Here is a 25,268-nt window from a genome sequence, read left to right on the forward strand (position 1 = left end):
AAGTTTCTAAAGGAACTTTCCACTATATCATTACATAGAGAAGTATAAAAGGCTGGCAAATATTTAGAAAGTATTTACTTTACAGACATCAAGAATATAGACATTATTCATGTTGCATATCCATATTTCTGGTTATTCTGTAACAAGTTACCATAAAATTGAATTATCTGTTTGGCAAGATTCTCGTAAGACAGTCTATATTAACTATAATATAAGGACTTATTGTTATAAAATGTTAAGTCCCAGGACCTTAATTCTTGTATATTTATTTGTTGAAGAAAATAATTTTTGCTTACTGAATGTTTGAAAGAAATACCTGTGTTTTACACTATTTAAACCATTATAACCTGAGTAATTTTTGTTGTAAGTAACTCAACCAGTATAAAACCATACATATCTTTTCAAAGTTATGAAAATCCACCTGTTTTCCTCTTGAATCAATGATGACAGAAATAAAAATAAAAGTGATTATAGAAGAATATTTAAACAGTTTAGTGGTTACCAGAGAGTAATGGGGGAGGGGGTGGTAGAAGAGGGAAAAGAGTGTCAAATATATAGTGATAGAAGGAGAACTCACTCTGGGTGGCAAACATACAATGCAAGATATAGATGATGTATTGTAGAAATGTACACTTGAAACCTATATAATTTCACTAATCAATGTCACCCCAATAAATTTAATAAATAAATAAATAGTACAGAATCATGACTTTTCTCTACAACCTAGTACAAAAATCTAGTCCTAGAAGGAGCCAACAATTTTGGCAGACAATTTTTTAGGACTGATTCAAGACACAAATCCATAGATTCAGAAAGCACAACAAACTGTAATCAGAATAAATTAAAATAAATCACATATGTACACGATTTTATTAAACTACAGAACTGTAGGACAAAGTAAAAGAGGACAGTAAAAACTAGAGGAATAATAACTCTCAATCAGTAACTCCAGAAGCAGTTAAATTAGCATTCAGTAATTGAAGTCAAAAATCAAAACATGTTCAGAACTAGTAGCATACCAAGGGCGAGCAGTCATATCAGTTCACCCCGAGTGGCAATACACTGCCTATTGAGAATTTTTTTTAAATTAAAGTTTATTGGGGTGACAACTGTTAGTAAAATTACATAGATTTCAGGTGTACAATTCTGTAATACATTATCTATATCTCACATTGTGTGTTCACCACCCAGAGTCAGTTCTCTTTCCATCACCATATATTAGACCTATTGAGAATTTAAAACAATAATTTTAAAACTGAATTTTTAAAAGTTTGCTTTTTAAGAATTGTAATGTCTCTGATAAAATACTTCAGTTGCCAGAAGAGACCACTCCCACCACCCTGTTCTTTGTATGCCACTGGTTCAGACAAGGGAAAACGGAATTTTCAACCAATCTTTATTAAAGAAACTCTAAGACTATATTTTAGGAAGAAAGAAAATGATACAAGAAAAAATTCTGAGATACAAGAAGAAAAAGTGAAAAAAGCAATGTATAAGCATAGATAACATAACCTAAGTAAGCACTGACTAGAGATTTTTAGTTAAGTATACATAAATATTTAACAGTAACCCTAGAAGAGAACAGACTCTGTAACTTTTAAGTTAGTAAGAGTAGAAGGAAGTAACACTAATTAAATGGCTGAATTACAAATTCATGTTATATGTTGTATCATTTCAACTTGGCCCTTAGCATGGCTGGACAATCCTTGCCTTCATCTGCTGATTGTCACATTTCTTACAGTCATAATTCCTACCTTTTTCAACCGGAACTCCTCTACAATACCCCCATGCTATACAATAACCTTCCCTACCACTTTACTAAGAAATCTGAAGCTATCTGTATATCCTCATCTGCCCCTGGATAATAACAGCCTTGTTCCAACAACTGAATCCTCTGTCTCTCTACCCTGATAGGCCAACCTCATCTGCTTCCTACAAATATGCTCAGTTCTGTTTCACCCTAAAATACCCTCCTCTCAACCCTACTATCCCTTTTTAAGTTAAGGCCTTCTTTCTTAGTTTCCAATTCCAAATTACACATATTCCATAGTCATGAAGGACAGAAAACTTAGCTTCTTTTTTCTTCGTATATTCTTTCTTCCAACATGATATTGAAAACTGGCTCAGAATAGGCATGATTGTAAGAGGTCCCATAAAGCAAAGACTGGGTATAATTAATTTTCTTTATACAGCATCATGAGCAAGTGGACATACAATAAGTATTTCAAGTCTTTTTTATATACTGACTATCGCTTTCTTGTACTTGTGAGGGTTAGCAAATTGTGACAACTTAATCTATGGTCAAATCTGAGAGCCTCTTACCCTTTTTCAGCTTCCGGACAGCCAACATACAATGACTAGGCGAGAGATCCCATATTCTTAAGGTTTTATCATCACTTACAGTAGCACAGATGGGCAGATAAGGATGTGTAGCCAAACCCCACACCTCTCCTTCCATGTGTCCCTATAAACAAAACATAGTTAAGATCAATTCAACCTAAAACTATGTGTATTTAGAAGAAAATTAAAGACAATATTTGATAATATATGATAATGATAGGATAATGAATAAGTCCTAAAAGTTTTTATCTTTGAAATACATCTTAAAACAGCTTTGTAACAACTTTATCTCTACAAGTACAATATATTCAAACTACTCCTTAAAAAATTAGTTTAAAATCCTAAAACATTCACTGGATAGAGAGAATAGGAATTGGCTGCCCTGGAATGTTAATAACCGCCATACAGAAGGGACTTCCTGTATGACAGAGTAAGGAGCTCCACAGACCTGCTCACCAGTAAAAGTGGTGAAAATTATTTAAAACAAACAAACAAACAAAACCACTTAAAATCTCTGGAAATGGTTCCAAGGGGAAACAAGTGAAGAAACATTTACTCACGAAAATCTAAATTATTTTTTTATTTTTAATTGACCTTTTTTTTTAATTGGGGAACAGTGTGTTTCTCCAGAGCCCATCAGCTCTAAGTCATTGTCCTTCAATCTAGTTGTGGAGAGCGCATCTGTACTCCAAGTCTAGTTGCCGTTTTCAATCTTTAGTTGCAGGGGCACAGCCCACAATCCCATGCGGGAATTGAACCAGCAACCTTGCTGTTGAGAGCTCACGCTCCAACCAACTGAGCCATCCAGCCGCCCCTCCGGAAGCTCAGCAGCAGCTCGTTTTCTTCAATCTAATTGTGGAAGGCGCAGCTCATTGGCCCATGTGGGAATCGAACCGGCAACCCTGTTGTTCAGAGCTCACGCTCTAACCAAGTGAGCCAACCAGTCACCCCTCTAAATTCTTTAAGAACAGTGAGAGTCTGTAGTTTTAGAACTGAGACTCACTCCTTTCCTCCCTCTTCCTAACTCACTGATGTGGACACTCCACCCCAGACTGATGGAACCAAGAACACAGGTGTCTCTTCCACTACCAGCTTCAGTTGGAGGGCTATCTTCTCAGAAAGAGGCAGCTGTCAGCATTTTGAATCCTGCATATGGAGGCAGAATTCATGGTAGGTGCTGCTGAGAGGTGGGTGCTCCCTTCTTCTGCCCCCTCATTCTGAAATGGAGGCTCTACCTTGGCTGTGGTGTCACTGAGAATACTGGGCCTCAGTGTCAACCCAATAAGACCTGAAGCTACTGCTCCCCCTCCCACACCAAGCACGCAGTTTCTAAAGGAAGGTACACTCAGAAAGAAGCATTCCATTGTCCTCACCCTCAACTCTAGATCCTTGCATCAGAGATTTAACCTAGAGGGAGAAGCAAGCAATAAAAACAGCTCCTAATCTCTTCTCAAAGGAACTAACTTCATTTACTGCACAATGTGGAAAAGTTCCAGCCTAAAGGTGCTCCCCAAAATAATGGCAGTTGTAATGAAAGGTAATTGGGAGGCAACTGGTAGACTCAATGGACATACAGACTAAACTGAAGGTGAGCTAGTTGGTCCAAGAAAACAGAAATCTCAGAGATAACTGGCAGGAGACTGCTTAAAAAAAAAAAAAAAAATCAAAACAAATCTCAAATACTAACGTAGGGCACTGCTCCTTTTAAGGAGCCTGAGTCTAATTGGTTTAGTCTGTGGAGCAGTTTATGCTCCAGGGAAATGCTGAAAACAACAGCACTTTAATAGCTGGTTGTGGTCTGGAGGCCATTAAACAGGTGAGAATACTTCCCAAATCATTTGATAAAGCCAGTATTACCCTTACACCAATACCAGACAGACATCACAAGAAAACTATAGACCAATATCCTTTATAAATATGGATGCTAAAATCCTCAACAACATACTAGCAAACTGATTCCATTATAGAATTATACAACCAAATGGAATTCATCCCAGGAATGCAAGGTTGGTTTAAAATCTAAAAACCAATTAATGTAATACACCATATCAAAAAAACAAAACAACAACAAAAAACGTGATCATCTCAATAGAGAAAAAGCATTTGACAAATGTTTTGATAAAAACGTGCAAAAAACTAGGAATAAAAGAAAAATTCGTCAACCTTATAAAGGGCATCTATGAAAAATCCACAGTTCACATTGTACTTAATAGTGAAAGACTGGATGCTTCCTCCCTAAAATTAGGAGCAAGACAAGGATGTATTGTACTGGAGGGTCAAGCCAGGATAATTAGGCAAGAAAAATAAACAGGCATCCAGATTAAAAAGGAAGAAGTAAAACTATCTCTATTTGCAGATAACACAATCATGTATATAGAAAATCCTTAAAAATCCACTAAAAACTATTAGAACTAATAAAAAAGGCCAGTTATTTTAACAAAATAACGTGACACTTGGTTCACTGAAAATTATAAAACATTGTTGAAAAAGTTAAAGATCTAAATAAATGGAGAAATCCCATGTTCATGGATTAGAAGACAATATTAACAGGTACTACTTTCCAAACTGATCCACAGAATTCCACTGCTACATTGTTGTACATATTTTTAAAAATATATATATACATATATATACATACATATACATATATCTAATATACACCATATAGCTAATATATATATCATATATATAGTGTACACACATTCTCACACTTTCAATTATTAGTTTTATATTATCTTTGTTTCTAGCATGAAGAGTTTCTCAAAAATTTCTTGACTATTTTAAAATATTTTTCTCTTCTACATGATTTTTAAAAATCCTTTCCAGAATTTGTGAAAAAATATCATTATAATTTGGATTATGATCCTATTGAATTTATAATTTATTTTTTTATGTCTGAAACTAAAATGTTACAGTTGTCTTAACACAGGTCTTGCATATTTTTACCTACATTTATCCCTGGCTATTGTATAGTTGTATAGTTTTCTTTATGAGTACCATTTTCTATCTTGTTATTGCTAATATATACAAATACAATTGATTTTTGTACGTTGATTTTGCATCTACTCATTTTAGAGGACTCTTTAATTAGTTCTAATAAGTTTTCAGTTTATTCTCTTGAATAGTCAACATATAAGGTTATAATATCTACAAATACTGAGAGTGTTGTCCATTTCTGCTAACACTTACAGCTCTTATTGTTTCATTTAATTAAATTGGCTAAGATCTCAACACAGTGTTGGACAATAATGGTGAGAATTCATATCCTTATCTTTTCCTGTTTAGAAACAGTTGATTCAAAACCTTAAACTCTATAATAAATTTTAAAAATATTAGGATGTCATTTATGACTTCTAAAAATCTTACAATTATGAAATTGTGTTTTTTAACAGTTCCATCTATGGATTCATCTGTAAAAGTGTATTGTGTCAATATCTTCTAAGAGATCATAAACATGTTAATTTAAACACCATGACTCCATCACCTTTTTACTTCAATGGAAAAGTATATGACTGAAATTAAAGAATCAGACATGAAAGTTTGACAGTTAACTTAATATAAAATGTTTTATTTCCTTAAAAACTCTCTTGGGTACATCAGGATATTAACATTAAAGTATGAGCAATGTTCTCATCTATGTATGCTCTTTGGTATCTTAACAGGAGTGAAGGGGGGCTTGGAGAAGAAATAAGTCTGTATTAAGAAAGAACATAATTCTTTCTCAGGGTCAAAAGCAAGCCCAAAATTGGTGTTACTATATAGAGTTGTATGTGGACAATTTTTCATTAGGGCAGATCCTACCTCACTTGTGTTTTATACTATTGATTTATTCCCTTCTCTACTTTTCAAAAAATAAAATAAAATAATAATACACACAGAAAATGTATATTAAAAAAATTAATACAGCATTTCTGTTGGAAATGTTAAGTATCAGCTAATCTTGCTGTTTCATTTTATATTTCTACCACACAAATTATTGTATTTCAGGATTTTTGTTTTATTATTAACATATTTTCACTGAATCTTTCAGCAACAAATTTTAGTATTCGTTTTTTATTTTTCTAAGTTAGAAACTTGAGACAGAATGAACTAAACTGAAGATTTTCACAGAAAAACAACTGCCTTCGGTTCAACAAATATATTTCAAAAAAATAAAATTATGAAATAAATGTATTGGGTTAAATTAATCATAACTATTTTTTCTTTCCATTGGCATGTTTTGCAATAAGAAATTACTTAATATTGAAAATTATTTCACATGCTAACATGCACATTTATTTACTCATAGCTACTCTTTAGCTATAATTAAATTTAAAATTTTTTTTGGTATATAGTAACATTAACAAATGTTTCCCTAATTAAGTTGTATTATTTTTCACCACTATCAATTTTTGGCTCTTATGTATTGAATCAATTATACACAAAAGAAAGTAAAAAGCATATTAACATTTAAAATTACCTGGACCAGAAGTGTTATTGGGCCACTTTTATCCACTTCTAGTATTTCACCATTCTTTGTGCCAACTAAAATATGACCATGTCCTAATGATATGGCACGTATAGATGGGTTATCTTCCAAGAGAAGACCTGAAATGTTAAATGGAGATGTTCTTCTAGGTATGACGTTACTATAAGGATGCATATACATAAATGATGCCAATGAAAATCACAAGATTGATTTCTCCTGTATTCTAATAAAAGCACTGCATTTCCTCCATTCAATTTACTCATCTCAAAAATATTTACCACCCATATACTACAATTCTATGAGTCTATATTATTCCAGGTGCTCTACTACCGTTCTAACAACTGTTTCTTTTCCTCTTATATTTGTACCTCCTATCCACCTCCTGACACTCTAAGAGCATGTACCATTTCCTGGTTAGTAACTTTAATTCAACTGAATTTCAGACTAATTCATTTACGTCTACTGCATCCTAGGCAGGCTTCAGAAATATATTGGTAAACATGATAGAACCAGCTCCTGCCCTCACAGAGTATATAATGAGGAAAGCAGATATAGTATGAGAAGCATATTGAAAAGGAAGCATAAAGTAAGGGAATTTAACATTTTTTTGGAAAGAGAATGGGAGTGGAAGGAATCATCCTAGAAGAAATAATGTTTGAGATTTAAAAAATGAATATATGGTCAGGCAATTGGAGGGGAAAGAGGCAGAAGAAAGGGCAAATTCTAGGCAAAAGCACAGCAGTCCCCACAAGAAGATGTGTTCCAACATCCCCAGTGGATGTGTGAAAACACAGATAATACTGAACCGTGTGTGTGTGTGTGTGTGTGTGTGTGTACACACTACATTTTTTCCTATACATACATGCCTATGATAAAGTTTAATTTATAAATTACGCAGTTAAGAGATTAACAATAGCTAATAAAATAGAACAATTATAATATACTGTAATAAAAGTTATATAAATGTGGTCTATCTCTCAAAATATTTTATACTGTACTCACCCTTCTTGTGATGATGTGAATTACAAAATGCCTTAGTAAGCTGAGATCTTTCACCTTTTCACTTAAAGGAAGAATTTTATGGCTTCTTTTTTCGCATATCTGAATTGCCAGCATCACTACTCTTGTACTTTGGGGTCATTATTAAGTAAAATAAGGGTTACTGGAACACAAACACTATGATACCATGACAGCCAATTTGATAACTGAGTGACTAAAGGGCAGCAGCATATACAGCGTGGACACACTGGACAAAGGGATGAGTCATGTCCTGGGCAGGATGGAGCAGAATGGCAAGAGATTTCATCATGATACTCAGAATGTCACTCAATTTAAAACTTAATGAATTATTTCTGAAATTTTCCATTTAATATTTTTGGACCATGGTTGACCTCAGGTAACTGAAATCACAGAAAGGGAAACTGAGGATAAGGGGAGACTACTTTAATAGCATAAAGACAGGCCTGGAGGTCAGAGAGTGTGAGGCAATGCCTTAATATGCTGAGAGAAAGGGTAAAGGGGAGAAGGGCTTCCAAGGCTAGAGCGGCAGGGTCAACAAAACACCAAAGTGAAAGAAAACACCAAGTTTGAAAACAAACTCCTGATCGATGGTAAATGTGAGGCTCATGTCACAATTTTCTTTGGAAAATTAAAAAATTTTTAAATTCACATTAATAATCTTGTTCTTGGTTAATATTTTTACCGTGTATCACAGAAAATAAATTTTGAAAGGACAGGAATGATTCTGGCATTCATTTAAGTGGCTTCTCCCATTTAACTCAGATGCCTGTCCACATGCTCCACCTTAGTAACCACATGTGTTAATGAGTCATTTGTCTTTTTTTCCTACAAAGTAAGTTAAATCTCAAAGCACCTTTAGATCCTGGGGCCAAAGCAGCTCTTTTTATAGCATAGGTCTTGAGACATCTTTCAAAGGAGTCATCCCAAAGAGCTACTATACCATCTTTTCCTCCAGTTACAAATCCCTAGAAAAGTAAAAGGTTCCAATTAATAAAGATCCAAATATTTTTTAAAATAATAATCTTTATATTGAAAAATTCTAGAGGAAAGAACACTTACAGGCAAAAGTCACAGCTTATAATGAATGGAAATTAGTATAAGAGTCTGTTATGTTTTTTAAATATCAACATGGAATCTGCAAAAACATTTACAGTGACACCAAACATTCTACTTTTAGGACAGGACTTAAAAAACACAGTTTTTTAATTTGGAACCATAAGGCAGCTCTACTACTTTCAGCAAGTTACATATATTCTCTGGAGGCTTCATGATTTCATCCTTTAAAAAGAAAGGATAGTAGCAGTAGCTGCCTTACAGGATATGGTGAAAATATATAAAGTACTTCAACAATTTTTCACTCATAATAAGTGATTAAGTTAAACTTTTTTTTTTTTTTAAAGCAGACCTATTTCACTCTGTGTTCAGGCGTTTGAAAAGAGGAATAGAAAAGGGTCAGGAAGACGCTCACAGATTATTATTGGGTGGCTCAGCTAAGTTGAAAGGCAGTGTTCCTTTACTTGTGAAAGTGCTCTACACTCTATGATCAAATCCTGTTTAACTTAAAATATCTTTAGGTCACTTACTTTTTCCAATGCATGCATACTGAACACTGGCCCATCATGAGCTTTAACTGTTTTTACAAGAAAGACGTCTCTCCAAATACACACGTCTCCAGTGGACGTTCCAGAAAAAGCCATCTCCTCAGTCCAGCCATACACTGCACACATCATGGTGTCGCTTTTCCCCAGTGTGCCTATGTAGCCTTTTCTTCCAATCAATCCTCCCCCTGGTTTATAAAAAAATATTACAAAAGTACTACTTTCAAAATGTGTAAAATTATAAAGCAGTAAATTTTTTTTTCTACTGTTATTGTTGTTAAATAGACAGACATGTAACAGTAAAGAGAGTTAAAAAGAAAAATATGGGTCTCTCAATTAGTGACTTGGGCCACACCTTGCTTGGCTGAGGCAGCTATATCTAGGGCTGCTTTTAGGCCACAGCTTTTTGGATAAACAAAACATATATTAAGTTTTAATCAGTCCTCAGCACTTTTGTTTTTCGAAATTTTTATTATACTGTACTCACCCTTCTTGTGATGCTGTCAATGATAAAATGCCTTATTTAAGAATATAAAAAGGTATAAAAAATACAAAAACACCTATTATATGCATTATAAACTTACTGAAACTAGTATGTGATGCCATTTCCATCTCCCTTCTTCACTCCCTACTACTGTGACTGTGATGTTGATTATTCTCATGCATTCCTTTATATGTATTTTCCTACTTATTTATATAAATTCTGAGGCAATATGTCATATTATTTTCCATGTTTTAAAATTTCCTATAAATACCTTCCTGTATGTATTCTTTTGCAACTTGCTTTTTTCACTAACGATTTGTTATGGAACTTTATACACGTTGATTTATACCTCTAGAAAACTCACTTTCATAACTATATAGCATTCCATGCTATAAACACAACACTCTGTCCATTTTCCTATGACTAGGCACTTAAGTTGCTTCCAAGTTTTTGCTATTTAAAACAATGCTGCTTTAAACAGTCTTGTAAGGGCCTCTTCTATACAAATGCAATAGATTCTCTAGGAATGCCTAGGAATGGGCTGGGTATGTGAAGAAGGAACAGCAGATAGATGAGAGGTATCATCTGTTACCAAATTGTTCTCCAAAGTTGACACATAAATTTACAATCCCATTAATAGTGAGAGGAGTTCCTATTGTTATCCACCTTTCAGAAACAGTTGGTACTCTCACACTAGAGATATGAAATACCAACTGAATTTTATTGTAGTTTTGATTTACATTTCTCTGATAATTAATGAGCTTCATCACCTTTTCCTATTTTTATTGACCATTCATTACCTATTGATATCTTCTGCTCATTTTTCCAATTGACCTCATTATTCATTTATTGAAGACATATATATGCTAGGCTCTATTCAAGGCACTAAGAGTAGAGCAATGAACAAAATGACAACCAAACTCCCTACTTTCATGGACCTTCCTGGTGAGAGACACTCAATAAATATGACAAATCAGTAAAATGTACAGTGTTAGATGCTGATGGGTGCTACGGATAAAATGTAAGCATAAAAAGGAGATAAGAAATGGGAGGAATCCATTCTAAGTAGGGTGGTTAAAAAAGGTGGTATCTGAATGAAGACCTGAAGGAGGCAGTAAGAGGAAGTCATGCAAGGAAAACATTTCAGGCAGAGGGATCAGCAAGAGCAAAGGTCCCAATGCAGGAACGTAACAAGAATCTTCAAGAACAGCCAGGGGGGCCTGTATGGACTAGCAAAAAAAGGGAGGCAGTAATGGGAGATGGGGTCAGAGAGGTCAAAGGCAGCATTATAGGCCACTGTAAGGATTTCATTTTTACTGCACGTGAGATGGAAAACATGGGGGTGTAGAATGACAAGATCTGGCATATCGTTATTAACAGGTTCATTCTGATTTCTGGGTATAGAGTAAACTGAAGAGTGCCAAGGATGAAAAGTTACAAGGCTATTTCAATCATCTGGGCAAATGATAAAGGCAGCATAGAGCAGCTTGGTAGCATGGAAGATGATGAAAAGTGGTCATACTCCAAATTTATTCAGAAGATTGTCTTTTCTTAACATTGTCTTTTCTTAGCAGCTAGAGTTAGTGAACTTAGAAAGGCAGTGAAGTGGAGTGGTGAAGGAAAACAAAACCCAGATTGACTCCTCTCAAAAGAAGGAAGGAGAATATAAATTGCCAACTGAAAGTGTAGATAACTATTTGGGAGTATTTTAGTACATAGCTAAGAAAAGAAACTGATTAACAACTAGAGGGTAGAGTTGTAAGAGGGGTTTTGTTTGGTTTTATTTAAGATGGAGAATTAACAGCACACTTGTAGACTGAAGGGAGTCAGGAGAGAGGGCAACAGATAATGTAGGAGAGGAAGGGAAGAAGAGCTGGAGTGATGCCCTTGAGTTAAGTGAGAGAAGGGAGCTAGTGCACATGTGGGGGGACTGGTCTTCACTAAAGCACAGACTATCTATCTAGAGCAGAGTCGGCAAGCAATGGGCTGCGGCCAAATCCTGCCACCACCTGTTTTTGTATGGTGCCCTACTGTGAGTTGTAGGGGGCCATACCTATTTCCTTCTCTGCTCCCTGACTTTTGGCTGCCAACTACCGTGTTTCCCCCAAAATAAGACCTAACCAGAAAATAAGCCCTAACATGATTTTTCAGTATGACAAGCCCTGAACATAAGTCCTAATCATCTTTTGGAGCAAAACTTAATATAAGACCTGGTCTTATTTTTGGAGAAGCATGATAGCAGCTGCCCAGGGCCTGAGCTGGTCACCATCTACAATTTGAGGACTTTGCTCATGGCAACTGCTGGGCCCCTAACAGTGGAATCATAGTCCAGGAGTTGCCTTGCCTCTTGCCAGCTGCCCATGTTGAGAAGGTAGGGCTCTCCAGGAGGAGAAGGAACACTTGGTTCAATGTGTCACTGGGGCAGAGTGAAGCTGATTATGGTCCCCACCCACCCCACACAGCCCAACCTGCCAGTTCCCTTCACCACAGCAGGTTGATCTTGGAGGTAACGTCTCCAGTTAATGACAACTGAGTGGACAACAAAGTGGATGAGGCAGGGCAAGACATTTCTCTCTTGTTCTCTAAGTACCTACAGAATATTCTTGATGTTGTTCCTGGGCCTGAAAAGTCTAAAATATTTACTATCTTGCTATTTACATACATAAAAAGCTTGCCACCCCTGGTTTAGATAATAATTAATTGGGTTTTCTGATACACACAGCGTAAAATGTTCCTATTGTGCTAGGTCATGTCATAGTTGCACTCACAAAACTTTTTATTTTTTTAAATTTTATTGCGGGAATATTGGGGAACAGTGTGTTTCTCCAGGGCCCATCAGCTCCAAGTCACTGTCCTTCAATCTAGTTGTGGAGGGTGCAGCTCAGCTCCAAGTCCAGTCGCCATTTTCAATTTTTAGTTGCAGTTTTCAATCTTTAGTTGCAGGGGGCGCAGCCCACCATCCCATGTGGGAAAGGAACCAGCAACCTTGTTGTTAAGAGCTCACATGCTCTAACCAACTGAGCCATCCAGCTGTCCCCTAAAAAAGGTTAGTGACTACCTGCCCCCACCAGTCATGGATCAGAGTTCCATAATTCCAACCTGGAATTCTCAAAGCCCACATCTGGAATAGGAGGTAAGAAGCTCCCTTTTAGCCTCAGGCCTAAGTTATCTTTAACTTAGTTTACATAGAGCTATGCATTTAGAGAGTTAGACAGCACTTACTCAGACTATTTCCCACTTGGCTAGCAAACTCTGTGGATCAGAACCCCAAAAGTGAGTAAGGTTGAAATGCACACCAAAGTCTTAACATTTATCTGTTTATGGTTCAGTTTCAGGTCTGTTATACGTCTGACCAAACTTAAGGAAAAAAATATTCAATTGCAAATCTTTTCATTTTAAGGCTATTTATTTTTTTCAAGTCTCTTATTTCAAACAAATTTAGTTTAGTTTTTTTTTTTTTCCCAACACAGAAAGAATAAGCATTACTTGCTTGGTAACTGCAATTCCAAGTGACTAAGATACTCAAATTGTTTAAATGTATAGGAATTAAAATTACAAATGTGAAAATACTTCTCTTTACTTTGTAAATGTACATACACTAGGATCTGATGAGTTTGTGATTAACTATTAAATCCAAGTCTGAAAATTGATTTGTGTCCTATGTGGTTTACAATTTGAAAGTTGTTTGATCTTGAGAAATGTCTGCACTAAGCTTATTCTTTTCTAATATATGTTTCACTTCTTCCTGTATTTACGTATTTTATGTGAAGAGTTTAACTATACTGATGTCAAATTGATGTCAAACTGCTAGAATTTATAAGTATACTATTCTATTTGGAAAAGAAACATTTTTTTTTTCAAATGTGAACTTCTTCTACAGTTACTAATCTACAGTTACAAATAACTAAAGTAATATAACATTCTGTTTCTATATCATTTTATAGCATATAAAGAATTTTTACAAAATTTTTTATTTTTAGTTTAGACTAAAAATGTCTTTAACAGAAAAAAGGCATCTGGACATCACTTGATTAATTTCACAAATTCAATCCTTTTGCAAATATGAATACTACATCAATGCAGCCAATAAATGATAAAATAAATCTTATATTTGTTTAAAATGTACTAAGATAACTGTGAATCACTTTTTAAAAAAATCAACTTTGTATTTTGAATAATTTTAGGTTTTCATAAACGATGCAGAGATAACAGAGTGGTTTCACATGCAGTACTCCTCACCCAGTTTCCCCTAATGTTAACATTCTACATTCCTACAGACTATTTATCAAAACTAAGAAACCAACACATTTGATATGTTACTATTAACTGAACTCCAGCCTTCATTCAGATTTCATCTGTTTTTCCACTAATGTCTCTCTTTTCTGTTCCAGGATCCAATCTAGGATACCACATTGTATTTAGCTAGATCACTTTTAAAAGTAATAATTTTTTAAATTTCAAAGGAATAAAAAGAAGCACTTCCTTACCTGCTCTACGCCAAAATTTCATGTGTTTAATTCCAGCTGTAATTAATTTATCAGGCACGTAGGGGTTCATCTTTACAACAAAAATCTTATCTTTACTTCCTCTGAAATAAATACCAAAATATTTTAACTCTGAAGATAAATGTCTCCTGTAATAACTTTTGCCTAATCCATGTCCTGTCTTAACTACCCCAGTACTGAATGCTTAGCCCGCTTGTCTCTCAGGTTTGTGCTATGTAATCATGCATCAGTATATTTATTATTATTTTGTTATTATTTTAATTTACTATTAGCTCTTCTCAACAGAATCTTAAAAGATAGGAACAGCTGAAACTGAACTTCTTTTGGATGGCACTGACTACAGTACTATGCATAGGGTACTGTATGCTATTTCTGTAGGCTAATACTGTAGGCTATTTCTGGCATAAATGAGTTAAAGAAAATTTTACAATACTTCGTTATAGTTTAATATAGTCTTTCCAAACACAAAGTTCCTCTTACACTCTCTTTTATTTGGGCATTGTCTATATACTCTGAAAAAAAGCATTTATCTGTATTTTTAAGTGCTTAATGTCTCACTTCAAGGAACAGGAAGTTAAAAAAAATAGTCTCTGACACTTGACTATTTCCTCCTTCAAATAAATTGTTAATATTTTTAATTATAAAAACAATACAGGCTTATAAAAACAATACAGGCTTAAATTTAGAAAACAAGAATGATAACATAAAAAATAAACAATATATAGCTTCTTTGTGATATATGTGTGTATGTATCTTCTTTCACTCAAATATACAATATGAGCATTTTATCATGTTTTCCAATCGCTATATAATAACTTATCATATAGAATTCACTCTACCTGTAAATGGAGATTTTAGGTAAGAGCTATTTCCAATGTCATTTTACAGTTACATTAAAACGTGAGCTCACAAGGGATAAACATAAATGAATCCTGAAATCATTTGCTTTTTACCATGATTATACTACTTATTCAATGGTGATAAAGATGGTAGCAATAAAAACAGATTACATGTTTGCTTGATTTCAAACCTGATTTAATTTTTTTAAATTTTAAGTCCAAAATAATTTCAGTATTTTGCCAATGTGACATCAAGTTTTTTTTTCCCCTACCTTGTTATTGAAAGTTTCTCTCCTTTCTTCCAGTCCCACAGCACAATAGTGTGACTATCATCTATTCCAACGGAAGCCAAACGTTTCCCATCCGCTATGAAAATTAATCAGAGACACATACTGACCATTAACATTCAGAAGATAAAAACCATTTAGTACATATTCTAAAACTTCAGAACCACATTTAAAATTTTATAAAGTAATATTAAATGTTAGGTATGTGTACAGCTTTAAAAAGAACCAGAATATATAAGGGGAGGGGAATTGTTTCTCAATGCATCTAAACATATCTGCTGACATTTTCTTTGACTTCATTTACCTTATCCACCAGGTTGGGATGGTGGGAAAGAAGAAAGGTTAGAAAAGTGGAAAAAAGAGATTTAAAATATGAGAAGGAAAAGAAAAACTAAGAAAGAAGAAAAGATTTACTTCATTTAAGTTCACCATAAGAACTCTATTGTAATATAAGAACTCATAGTGATCATGAAAAGTTAATCACATGAAAAATATATGTAGATTACAACTACATATTGCCATTAATATGACTGCTTTTAGTAAAGGCCAATTATTTCAGTTGTTACTATCAACAAGCAACAAGTAATGAATGTTTCAGACAAAGGATTGAGCTAACTCAGTCACGCTGACAAGTGTGCATGTGTTTATAAGTTGTAAAGTCTCAAACTACAATAAGACAATTTGCCACTCTGCTATGCTCTCTGTAAACCTCAATCAGTTCCTTAATGCTACCAGTGGTATTTTTCTTGTTGACTCTCTTGTTTTGCCATTCATTTTCTTGTTTCTTCACTTTTAGCAGATCACCAAATGTGTATATACATTTCCCCCAAAACCCTACTACCGTGTTTCCTTGAAAATCAGACCTAGCCAGACAATCAGCTCTAAGGCATCTTTTGGAGAAAAAATTAATATAAGACCGGGTCTAATATAATATAATATAATATAATATAATATAATATAATATAATATAATATAACATAATACCTGGTCTATATAAGACCTGGTCTTATATATACTATGTAAGACCGGTCTTATATTAATTTTTGCTCCAAAAGACGCATTAGAGCTGATTGTCTGGCTAGGTCTGATTTTCGGGGAAACATGGTACCACTAGTATTAACTGAGATGGTTTTAGACATTACGTAGACAAACTTTTATTTTAATAGAAACATACTTATATTAGTGGTTTTTAAAAACTACACTCATTAAATTATAATTATAAAATAGCCATGCTTTCATAGCCATGATTGCTTAGGACAAGAGTATGCACATTTGATTAACAATTGCGAAGGTCACAGCTAAATGACAAGTTTAGGCAACACTGATTTCAACTAAAATGCCATGTACTGCTTTGCATTTTGGTAATTCTCACTGAGACAGAAAATAGCCTTACCTGAGAAATCAACAGCACAGACACCATACTGGTGGCAGCCCTTTAATATTGACAATGGTTTAATGGTCTCTGTATCCCATATGTGAACTGAGGGATCCCTACCTACCTAAAATAGAAAGAATTATAAAAATCATTTTATACATGAAGTCATTTATTTTCATATCATTTAAAAGGAAGTAAAACAGGACATTTTACAGCCTTTGTCATATTTGCTATAGAAATTTATCAAATAAAAAATATAAAGCAGACTATATATGTAACTGACTGATTTTCTTACATTTGTTGAAAAACTAATGAGGCTAGGCTCAGTGTTTCTAGGAATGTGCTAGAACTATGTGACTCCTAAATCTTACCATATACTTCATCAGTAAAGATAATGGTTACTGAGCACCCATTATTGGTAGTGTTCCTATGTTAGATAAAATGAGCGCTAAGACATTCAAGTAAATTTTGCAAACTCATTGGGAAAATAGATATTTTCAGTTACTTAAGCACATCTGGTAATATATACTTAATGTTGTAGAGAAAACCTTTATGGAAAAGATGATACTAGACCTAGGCCTTTAAAAAGTTCAGGTCTTGGATATACAGCAAGCAAGCACATTCTAGGCTAGATAATGGTGTAAACAAGGATGAGACGGGTTGAAGCACCAAGCAGGTAAACAAGATTCTGAACAGACAGATTTACTGCAGCACACTATCACCTATCTTTTAACTCAGTGTATGTTTGCTAATGCACAGGTAAGCTATCAATTCCTAATTATCCCTTCAGACTCACGTAATCACTTCCTTTAACTGTAAGGATAAAGAGATATCATAGCTTTGCCTATAAAGGCAACTCCTGAAATAACGAATATGACAGTCAATTACCATTAATTTTGAGATTGGTTTTATGTAAAGACACAATAAAAACTACATAGCAATCAGCCAATATTTCACTAAGTTACTCAGCCAAATGTTACCAGTGACTGTTAAGTTTTTTCTATTTAAGTTCTGTAGAGTTTGATACTTTTGATAACTTCACAGCACCACTCTCTCAGTTCTACTGTGTTTCCCCGAAAATAAGACCTAACCAGACCATCAGCTCTAATGCGTCTTTTGGAGCAAAAATTAACATAAGACCCGGTATTATATTATAGTATAGTATATTGTATTATATTATATTATACCCAGTCTTATATAAGACCGGGTCTTATAAACTTTTGCTCCAAAAGACGCATTAGAGCTGATGGTCTGGCTAGGTCTTATTTTCAGGGAAACATGGTATCGTCTCCTTGACTCTTACTTCTGAGTTTCCTTCACAATTTCATCACCTGTCCCTTAAATACAAACTTCCCAACATTCTGTCTTTAGTACTCTGGTCTTTTCATTCTACATTTTTGCCCTGAAACTTCTGGTTTCAATGGTTAAATAAACAAATGACTTCCACATTCTGCTGTTAAACTTTTCTTCTGAATTCAAGACTTACTATTTTTTTTTTTTTTAATTTATTGGAGTGACAATTGTTAGTAAAAGGAAGACTTACATTTTCAATTGCTTACTGGACATCTCACATAGAGATGATGATGATGATGATGGTGACGACGATAATGACAATGACAACTAACATTTACTGAGAACTGACTTTTGTGCCAGAAACTGTTCTAAACATTTTACAAGGATTGACTCTAACAATCACAACAACACTACGAGATACCGACACTATCCTTATTTTAAGAGATGTGGAAACCAAGGCCTAGAGAGGTTAGGTAATTTTCCCACAGCTAATAAGTGGAGGAGCCTAGATTTAAACACCATATTCTGTGCTGGCCGAAGTAGCAACAGAGTATTATTAGAGCACACTTGGGGCCTGGGTCAGTCAGGAATGAGGGGAAAAGGGAGAGGTAAGGCAAATTCTCAGATATGTTATTTAACCTAAGTTTTAGGAGGAGGAGGAGGAATGAGATAAAGTTGGAGGGTTAAACAGAAGAAGAGGAGAAGAATTTTCCTTTATAAGTTTATATTTCCAGCACATTGCCTGGCATAAAGCACATGCTCTATGAATGTTTTTGAATGAATGGGAGAAAGGAAGGGGAGAAGAGGAAAGAAAGAAAGACAGAGAGAGGGGGAGGCACAAATGGAGGGAGGGAACATGGAGAAAGAAAAAGGGAAGAGTTTTTTCTCCTTTCAGGGAAGCTACATAGGATGATGCAAGTTGCCCACTCTAAGCCCACAGTATATCCTAGAGGATATATTTGCACAGTGTTTAAAGACAGACAAACAAAGAGCGTTAGGCTTTACTACTTACTAGCTTAAAGATCTTTGAGAAAAGTATTTAATTTCTTTAAACCTAATTTGTAAACTAGGGTGAATGGTTTCACTCTCATTGACGTGAACTGAGAATAAAATAAATATACACTACGAAACTAGTAAAGTGCTTACATACACTAAGAATCTATAAACATAACCACTTCCCTTTCTTCGCTAATAATCCATACAGATAGGTATCAGTTAAGACTTTTCTCAACATCTTCCATTTCAATATTTCTGCTTTGTACTTTGGTAAACCTAAATAGGTTGCTATTATGACTGTAAAATAAAAATAGTCAACCTGTTTGTCATAGAACATTTGTTAGATAACTTATTATGCTATTTTAGATAACTCAAAGAAACCATTATTTCTAAGTCTTTGTGTTTTCTATAACTTTTACTCACAAATTTTAAAAAAAATTAGTATTATCCTCACAGAAAGAAAATAAGTCAGAGCTCTTAGTTCCAAACTAAAATTAAAATAATAATAATTAAAGTAGAACTCTAAGAAAAACTGTAGGAAAAAAGTTGGGGTAAATTTTATTTGTAATATGAAAATAAAATTCTATTATAAAGAATTCTTTCATCAACAAGACAAATAGTAACAAATGTTGGAGAGGCTGTGGAGAAAAAGGAACCCTCATACACTGTTGGTGGGAATGCAGACTGGTGTAGCCGTTATGGAAGGCAGTGTGGAGGTTCCTCAAAAAATTACGAATAGAATTGCCATATGACCCAGCAATCCCTCTCCTGGGTATCTACCCAAAAAATCTGAAAACATTTAGAGATAAAGACACATGTGCTCCAATGTTCATTGCAGCTTTGTTTACGGTGGCCAAGACATGGAAACAACCAAAATGTCCTTCGATAGATGAATGGATAAAGAAGTTGTGGTATATATACACAATGGAATACTATTCGGCAGTAAGAAAAGATGATTTAGGAACATTTGTGACAACATGGATGGATCTTGAGAGAGTAATGCTGAGCGAAACAAGTCAGACAGAAAAAGCAGAGAACCATGTGATTTCACTGATATGTGGTATATAAACCAAAAACAACAAAAGAACAAAACAAACAAATGAGAAACAGAAACTCATAGACACAGACAATAGTTTAGTGGTTGCCAGAGGGTAAGGGGGGCGGGGGGTTGGGGGTGGGAGATGAGGGTAAGGGGGATCGAATATATGGTGATGGAAGGAGAACTGACTCTGGGTGATGAACACACAATGGGATTTATAGATGATGTAATACAGAATTGTACACCTGAAATCTATGTAATTTTACTAACAATTGTCACCCCAATAAATTTAATAAAATAAAATTAAAAAAAAAAAAGAATTCTTTATTCTTCATTTCCTAGAATACAAAAGATAGATTTTTTTTTTTAAGTGGACTTACCTAACTTTAAAGCCAAATGAAGGTCTAACCTATCTGGCCTGTTGTAATGTAGTTCTTCAAAGGACATACCTGACCTGTTGCCACGTAGTCTTTCAAAGGATGCATAGCTAGGCAGAGAATATCGTCATCATGACCCAGGTAAAAGCGCTGTGTGTTCTGTTGTCGATTATAAATGACACCCACTGCTGCCACATGGTACACAATTTCACCAATTTGAGTATAAAACAGATTACTTCTACAGTCATAACCTCTGTAACTAAACATACAAAACATATCATATAATATTAAGTTTGGCCTTTTATCTGATAAACATGGACTATAATAGAAGAAAAGTAGGTAACTTTTAGGTCATTTATTTTCTAGTTTTACAAGATACTTAACCATTAAAACAAAATACAAATATCTCAGATCCCATAAACCTTTATGAATTGCTCTGATTATAAATAGCTATATCCAAGCTATTGAGTGAAAAAAGCAAGGTGCAGATAAATATATACACTACTTTTTGCATAAGTACAACAGTAATTTTGTATACTATAAAACAAAAACAGGTTGTTTTTTTCTTTGTTTTGTTTTACAAGTGAAAGGGTATAGAAAAGAATAAATATTTGTATTTGTCTGTACATGCATACATATTCTGGAGCTAAGTAACAGTAATTACCTTGGAGTGGGGGAAATGATGGCTGGAGGGCAGAGGTTGGGAAAAAGAATTTCAAGGTATACCCTTTTCTACACATTATTGAACCATGAGAATACATATTCCAAAAATAAGTTTAAACAATTTAAAAATATTATACACATCCAGAAAAAAGTAGCCAAATCTTCTTAAAGTGAACGCTACAATTCCATTTATAGCAACCTTTTTTTGCACTTTGAAGAAAACCAATTCATAAAAGTTAACTGCATAGGAATACTGCCTATTTTAACACTGGAGAAAAATATTTTTGCTAAATAAATCCTTTTTGAAGTTCCTGAAAGCATTATCAGTCAGGTAAGAACATGATTACTGGGTGAGGGGAAGAAAAGAATTGGATTGGAGCATCTGTTGTTCCAGGATGAAATGTGAGATCTGTATTGTCCAATGTCGTACGACAATCCAGAAACTGTATTTTATTGAAATTAAAATATGAAGGCCAAAATGCACAGGCAAAAAGAAGCCCCGGTACCATTCCAAATTAGACATATTTAGTTAAGATGATAATCCCTTACATTTTACTTATTCATTTGTTTAAAGACAAGAGATCAATTTCTATAACTATAATACTAAACTTTCTTAAGACAAAATAATTTTTAATTTAATAAACACTTATATAGTGCTTATTATGTACCAGACAACATTGTAAGTCACCACAACTACTGACTTATTTCCTCCTATCAGAACCCTGTGAAGTAGGTGCTGTTATTTCAATTTTACAGATGGGGAAACAGAGGCACTGAGAGGTAACGTGATCTGCTCAAACTCACACATCTAGTAAATGTAAGCTAAAATTCAAACACATAAATGAAAAATAGTTGTTCTATACCCATGAACAAAATGTAATCGAATACTATTTCCTGGAGCCCGTTCTCTTCTTTTAGAAGTACAGCTTTTTTGTTTCTCTTTGTATTGTTCTTTAAGCTGAGGTAGATCTTCTTTGTAAACCTTTAATGAACATAAGTAGAAACAGTCTTAGAATATATATTAACAAAGGTTTTCATAGATTCCTAAGTAACTTTCAGACATTGTGGTTACTATTGATCAGTGAGGTTTTAGTAACTGTCTTAAATAGGAAGGTACTTTATGAAGTTTATCACTTGGAAAGAACTAATTTACATTTTCTATGTATCATACTGACAAATACATATTTAGTGTTCCGTGATATCTTTATACTTCATAAAAGAATATTTTAAAGGGAATCAATACGAATGTACTGTGACAAAAAGCTATAGGCAAATATAATACAGGCACACTTATTACATCAAGCACTTACTATCAAAGAACACTTTACAAAATATATTTTAACTCTTAAAAAAGGAAAACATATGGCCACACATGGAAAATTAAAACCCACAAAAGATAACAGATGAATAAACAACAGGGAGCAAGATAAGGAAGAAACTAGACTTTTTCAGGGGAAAATCATGTGGTAATAAAAATTACCTGCCGACGGTAGGTGAGCTGTGTCTCTTGTTCAATTTCAGAATCCAGTTCTGGAACATCAGACAGATCTGAATCTGATTCATCACTATTAGAGTCAGCCAGACTTTCTGTAATTTTAAAAAATGAAACATTATTTGTTTTAAAAAGATTCACTTTCAAAACAGCATTGTAAAATTAATGATTAGGAGCTAATTGTGCCAATTGACATGGAGACAAACCATAAAACAATCAAGTGAATTACCTATTCAAGTGACACAGATGTCAGTAAACTGTACTACAGATTATCTTCCTCTCCACTCACTGCAAACTCAATAGCTCCTTTAAATCCCTTCACTGGTTCCCCAATGACTGCTACATCAAATTTAAGTGTCTGTGCAAATATAAGTGAATATAACCTATAATTAACATGAAAAATAGCTATAAATACTGTATGTAACAGATGAATTAATATTAAGTAATTTTGTCAAAAAAAACCACATACGAAACCTAGATACCCATCTCCCACAGAATACACTGTTTGTTTTGCTAATGTAACTGTTTCTTCCCTCATCATTTGATTAAAATGCAACCCAAAGTCTTTGTATTGTATCTGACTTTGTAAAGACATCTGACTTTAAACATATAGACCTGATATTTTAATTTAAAAATTCTACTAATAAACTATACTGCTAACTTATGATGCTAGATTACATTTCAATAGTAAAATTGTTATTTTGGGGTTACTGAAGAGTTATTAGACAGAGAAATTGTTTAGGCAGTGGGTACTACTCACCTTGGGGTGCTATGTGAAGAGCATCTTTTAGTTTTCTTTCAGGAATAAATTTCCACTGAAAGACAGAGTGATCTGCTCCACCAATAGAAATAACCCACTGATAATCATGTGACCATCTGACATTAGTTACGTGAGCCGAGTGGCCAATATATTTTTTAAACTTGGCCCCTATAACAAAAATATACCTTTAAATTGATAAACCAATGCCAACACACAAAAATACCACCTCATATAACAATTTCTATACCTGAACCAATGCATCCTCCTTCCATGATCTTAATTACGATCAAGGGAAAAACATGTTAATTCAAAAATTTGTCGAACAAATAAGTCTACACCAAGGGATGTAAATCTCTGTTCTCCTGATTCACAATACAATTTGACAGGACACATAAACGTCACGAGGCATGATCTTATTGCTCTGAAAAAAAGCCTTCAGCCACAAGGGGGTCAAATTTTTCATATTAAGTTATTTGAATGTTTTCTTTTGAGGCCTTTCATCTTAAGTGATATTCAACCAGTCTATTCCACTCCCACTATCCTCAGCCCTAGCAGCCACAGGATCCTTTTAAAACTTTAGTCATCAACAAAATACTAGCAAACCTAATACAGTAACATGTAAAAGGAATTACACAATATAACCAAATGAGATTTATGCCAGGAAAGGAATGGTTGATTCAACATACAAGTCAATGAATGTAATATATCATATTAATCAAAATAAAATATGCCCACTTGTCCCAACAATTGTCTTTACAGTCATTTTTAAGTCTCTATATTTTGTATAATGTCTTTCAATATAGGTTTGTCTTATATTTCAATATGATTAGATTCAGACGTGTTTTTGGCATAGGCAATATTGTGCTCTTTTAGATACATCATTTCAAGGGGGCACCATTCTATCCTTAATGATGTTAAGTTGTATCATTCGGTTAAGGTGGTATACACCAGATTTCTCCAACTGTAAAGGAATTGTTTGACTTTGTGGTTAGTTTTTTTAAAAATCTGTGTATAGGAACCATTTTTGTGGTTCTAAGTTCAGAATACATTCTCTATATCCTGCTTAGATAATCCTAGTATTTGGCAACATATACACATCCCTGTTAAAAGTACACTGAATACATAATGTTCGGCCTCATTTTGATAATGTTTTAAAAGTTTTATATTACGTTATAGAAGGCCTGTATGTCAGGATGGAAAGCTCCCTCAGTTAAAACCTAGAGAAAAACTTTCACCTTAGCCATGAATGTAGGGATCAAAATATAAAAGATTTGAGCAGAACTCATCTAAAATTAATGCTGTTATTTTAGAAATCACTGGTGTTTTTTTGTTTTATTGTGGGTTTTTTTTTTTTTTGGTTGTTTTTTTTTTGCAGCTTAATAGAAGTAACTTTCTAGATGGGTAACTTGCTACAGTCCACCCAGTAAAATCCGATAACATAAGATTGGGTCCCATCCCTCTTATGTGAGAACGCTTATTTGCCAATCCAGAATACTTTGGCTACTACTTCCTTTGATGGGGTTCCTTAACTAATCTTAGGCACCAGAGAGTCTTAAGAGGTAAAGCCAGAGATGCAACAATTAAATGCCAAGTTTTTAAGAGGTACTAATTTTGTTATGTTTTGGCCAAATGAAGAAGAGTGATCTGAGCATCTGTTCTGACTGACTATACTGGGTGATAGCCCCAAGAGAGGTGTAAATAATCCTCTAAGTCCCTTACAAATATTTTTCTC

The 25,268-nt window shown here is 34.1% G+C and overlaps 1 protein-coding gene across 15 annotated transcripts in view; it reads right to left on the bottom strand.

Moving 5' to 3' along the window:
* EML5 (EMAP like 5) overlaps positions 1–25,268 on the bottom strand; it is a 145,889-nt gene that overhangs the window by 57,251 nt on the left and 63,370 nt on the right. For all 15 annotated transcript variants that reach the window (XR_012494562.2, XR_012494563.2, XR_012494564.2 and 12 more), the window contains exons 11-21: positions 23,537–23,704; positions 22,765–22,871; positions 22,148–22,266; positions 20,694–20,880; positions 16,935–17,040; positions 15,527–15,620; positions 14,398–14,498; positions 9,412–9,614; positions 8,682–8,793; positions 6,800–6,927; positions 2,323–2,464 (exon numbers count right to left, since the gene is read on the bottom strand). Coding sequence is in view for 12 of the 15 variants with exons in the window: in XM_019744585.3 (XP_019600144.2) it covers positions 2,323–2,464; positions 6,800–6,927; positions 8,682–8,793; positions 9,412–9,614; positions 14,398–14,498; positions 15,527–15,620; positions 16,935–17,040; positions 20,694–20,880; positions 22,148–22,266; positions 22,765–22,871; positions 23,537–23,704 (1,467 nt within the window). In the remaining 3 variants the exon portion in view is untranslated. The remainder of the gene's footprint in view (positions 1–2,322; positions 2,465–6,799; positions 6,928–8,681; positions 8,794–9,411; positions 9,615–14,397; positions 14,499–15,526; positions 15,621–16,934; positions 17,041–20,693; positions 20,881–22,147; positions 22,267–22,764; positions 22,872–23,536; positions 23,705–25,268) is intronic.

This window comes from Rhinolophus sinicus, chromosome 3 (genome assembly GCF_057876585.1).
Source record: "Rhinolophus sinicus isolate RSI-liver-muscle chromosome 3, RSI-T2T, whole genome shotgun sequence".
NCBI lineage: Eukaryota > Metazoa > Chordata > Mammalia > Chiroptera > Rhinolophidae > Rhinolophus > Rhinolophus sinicus.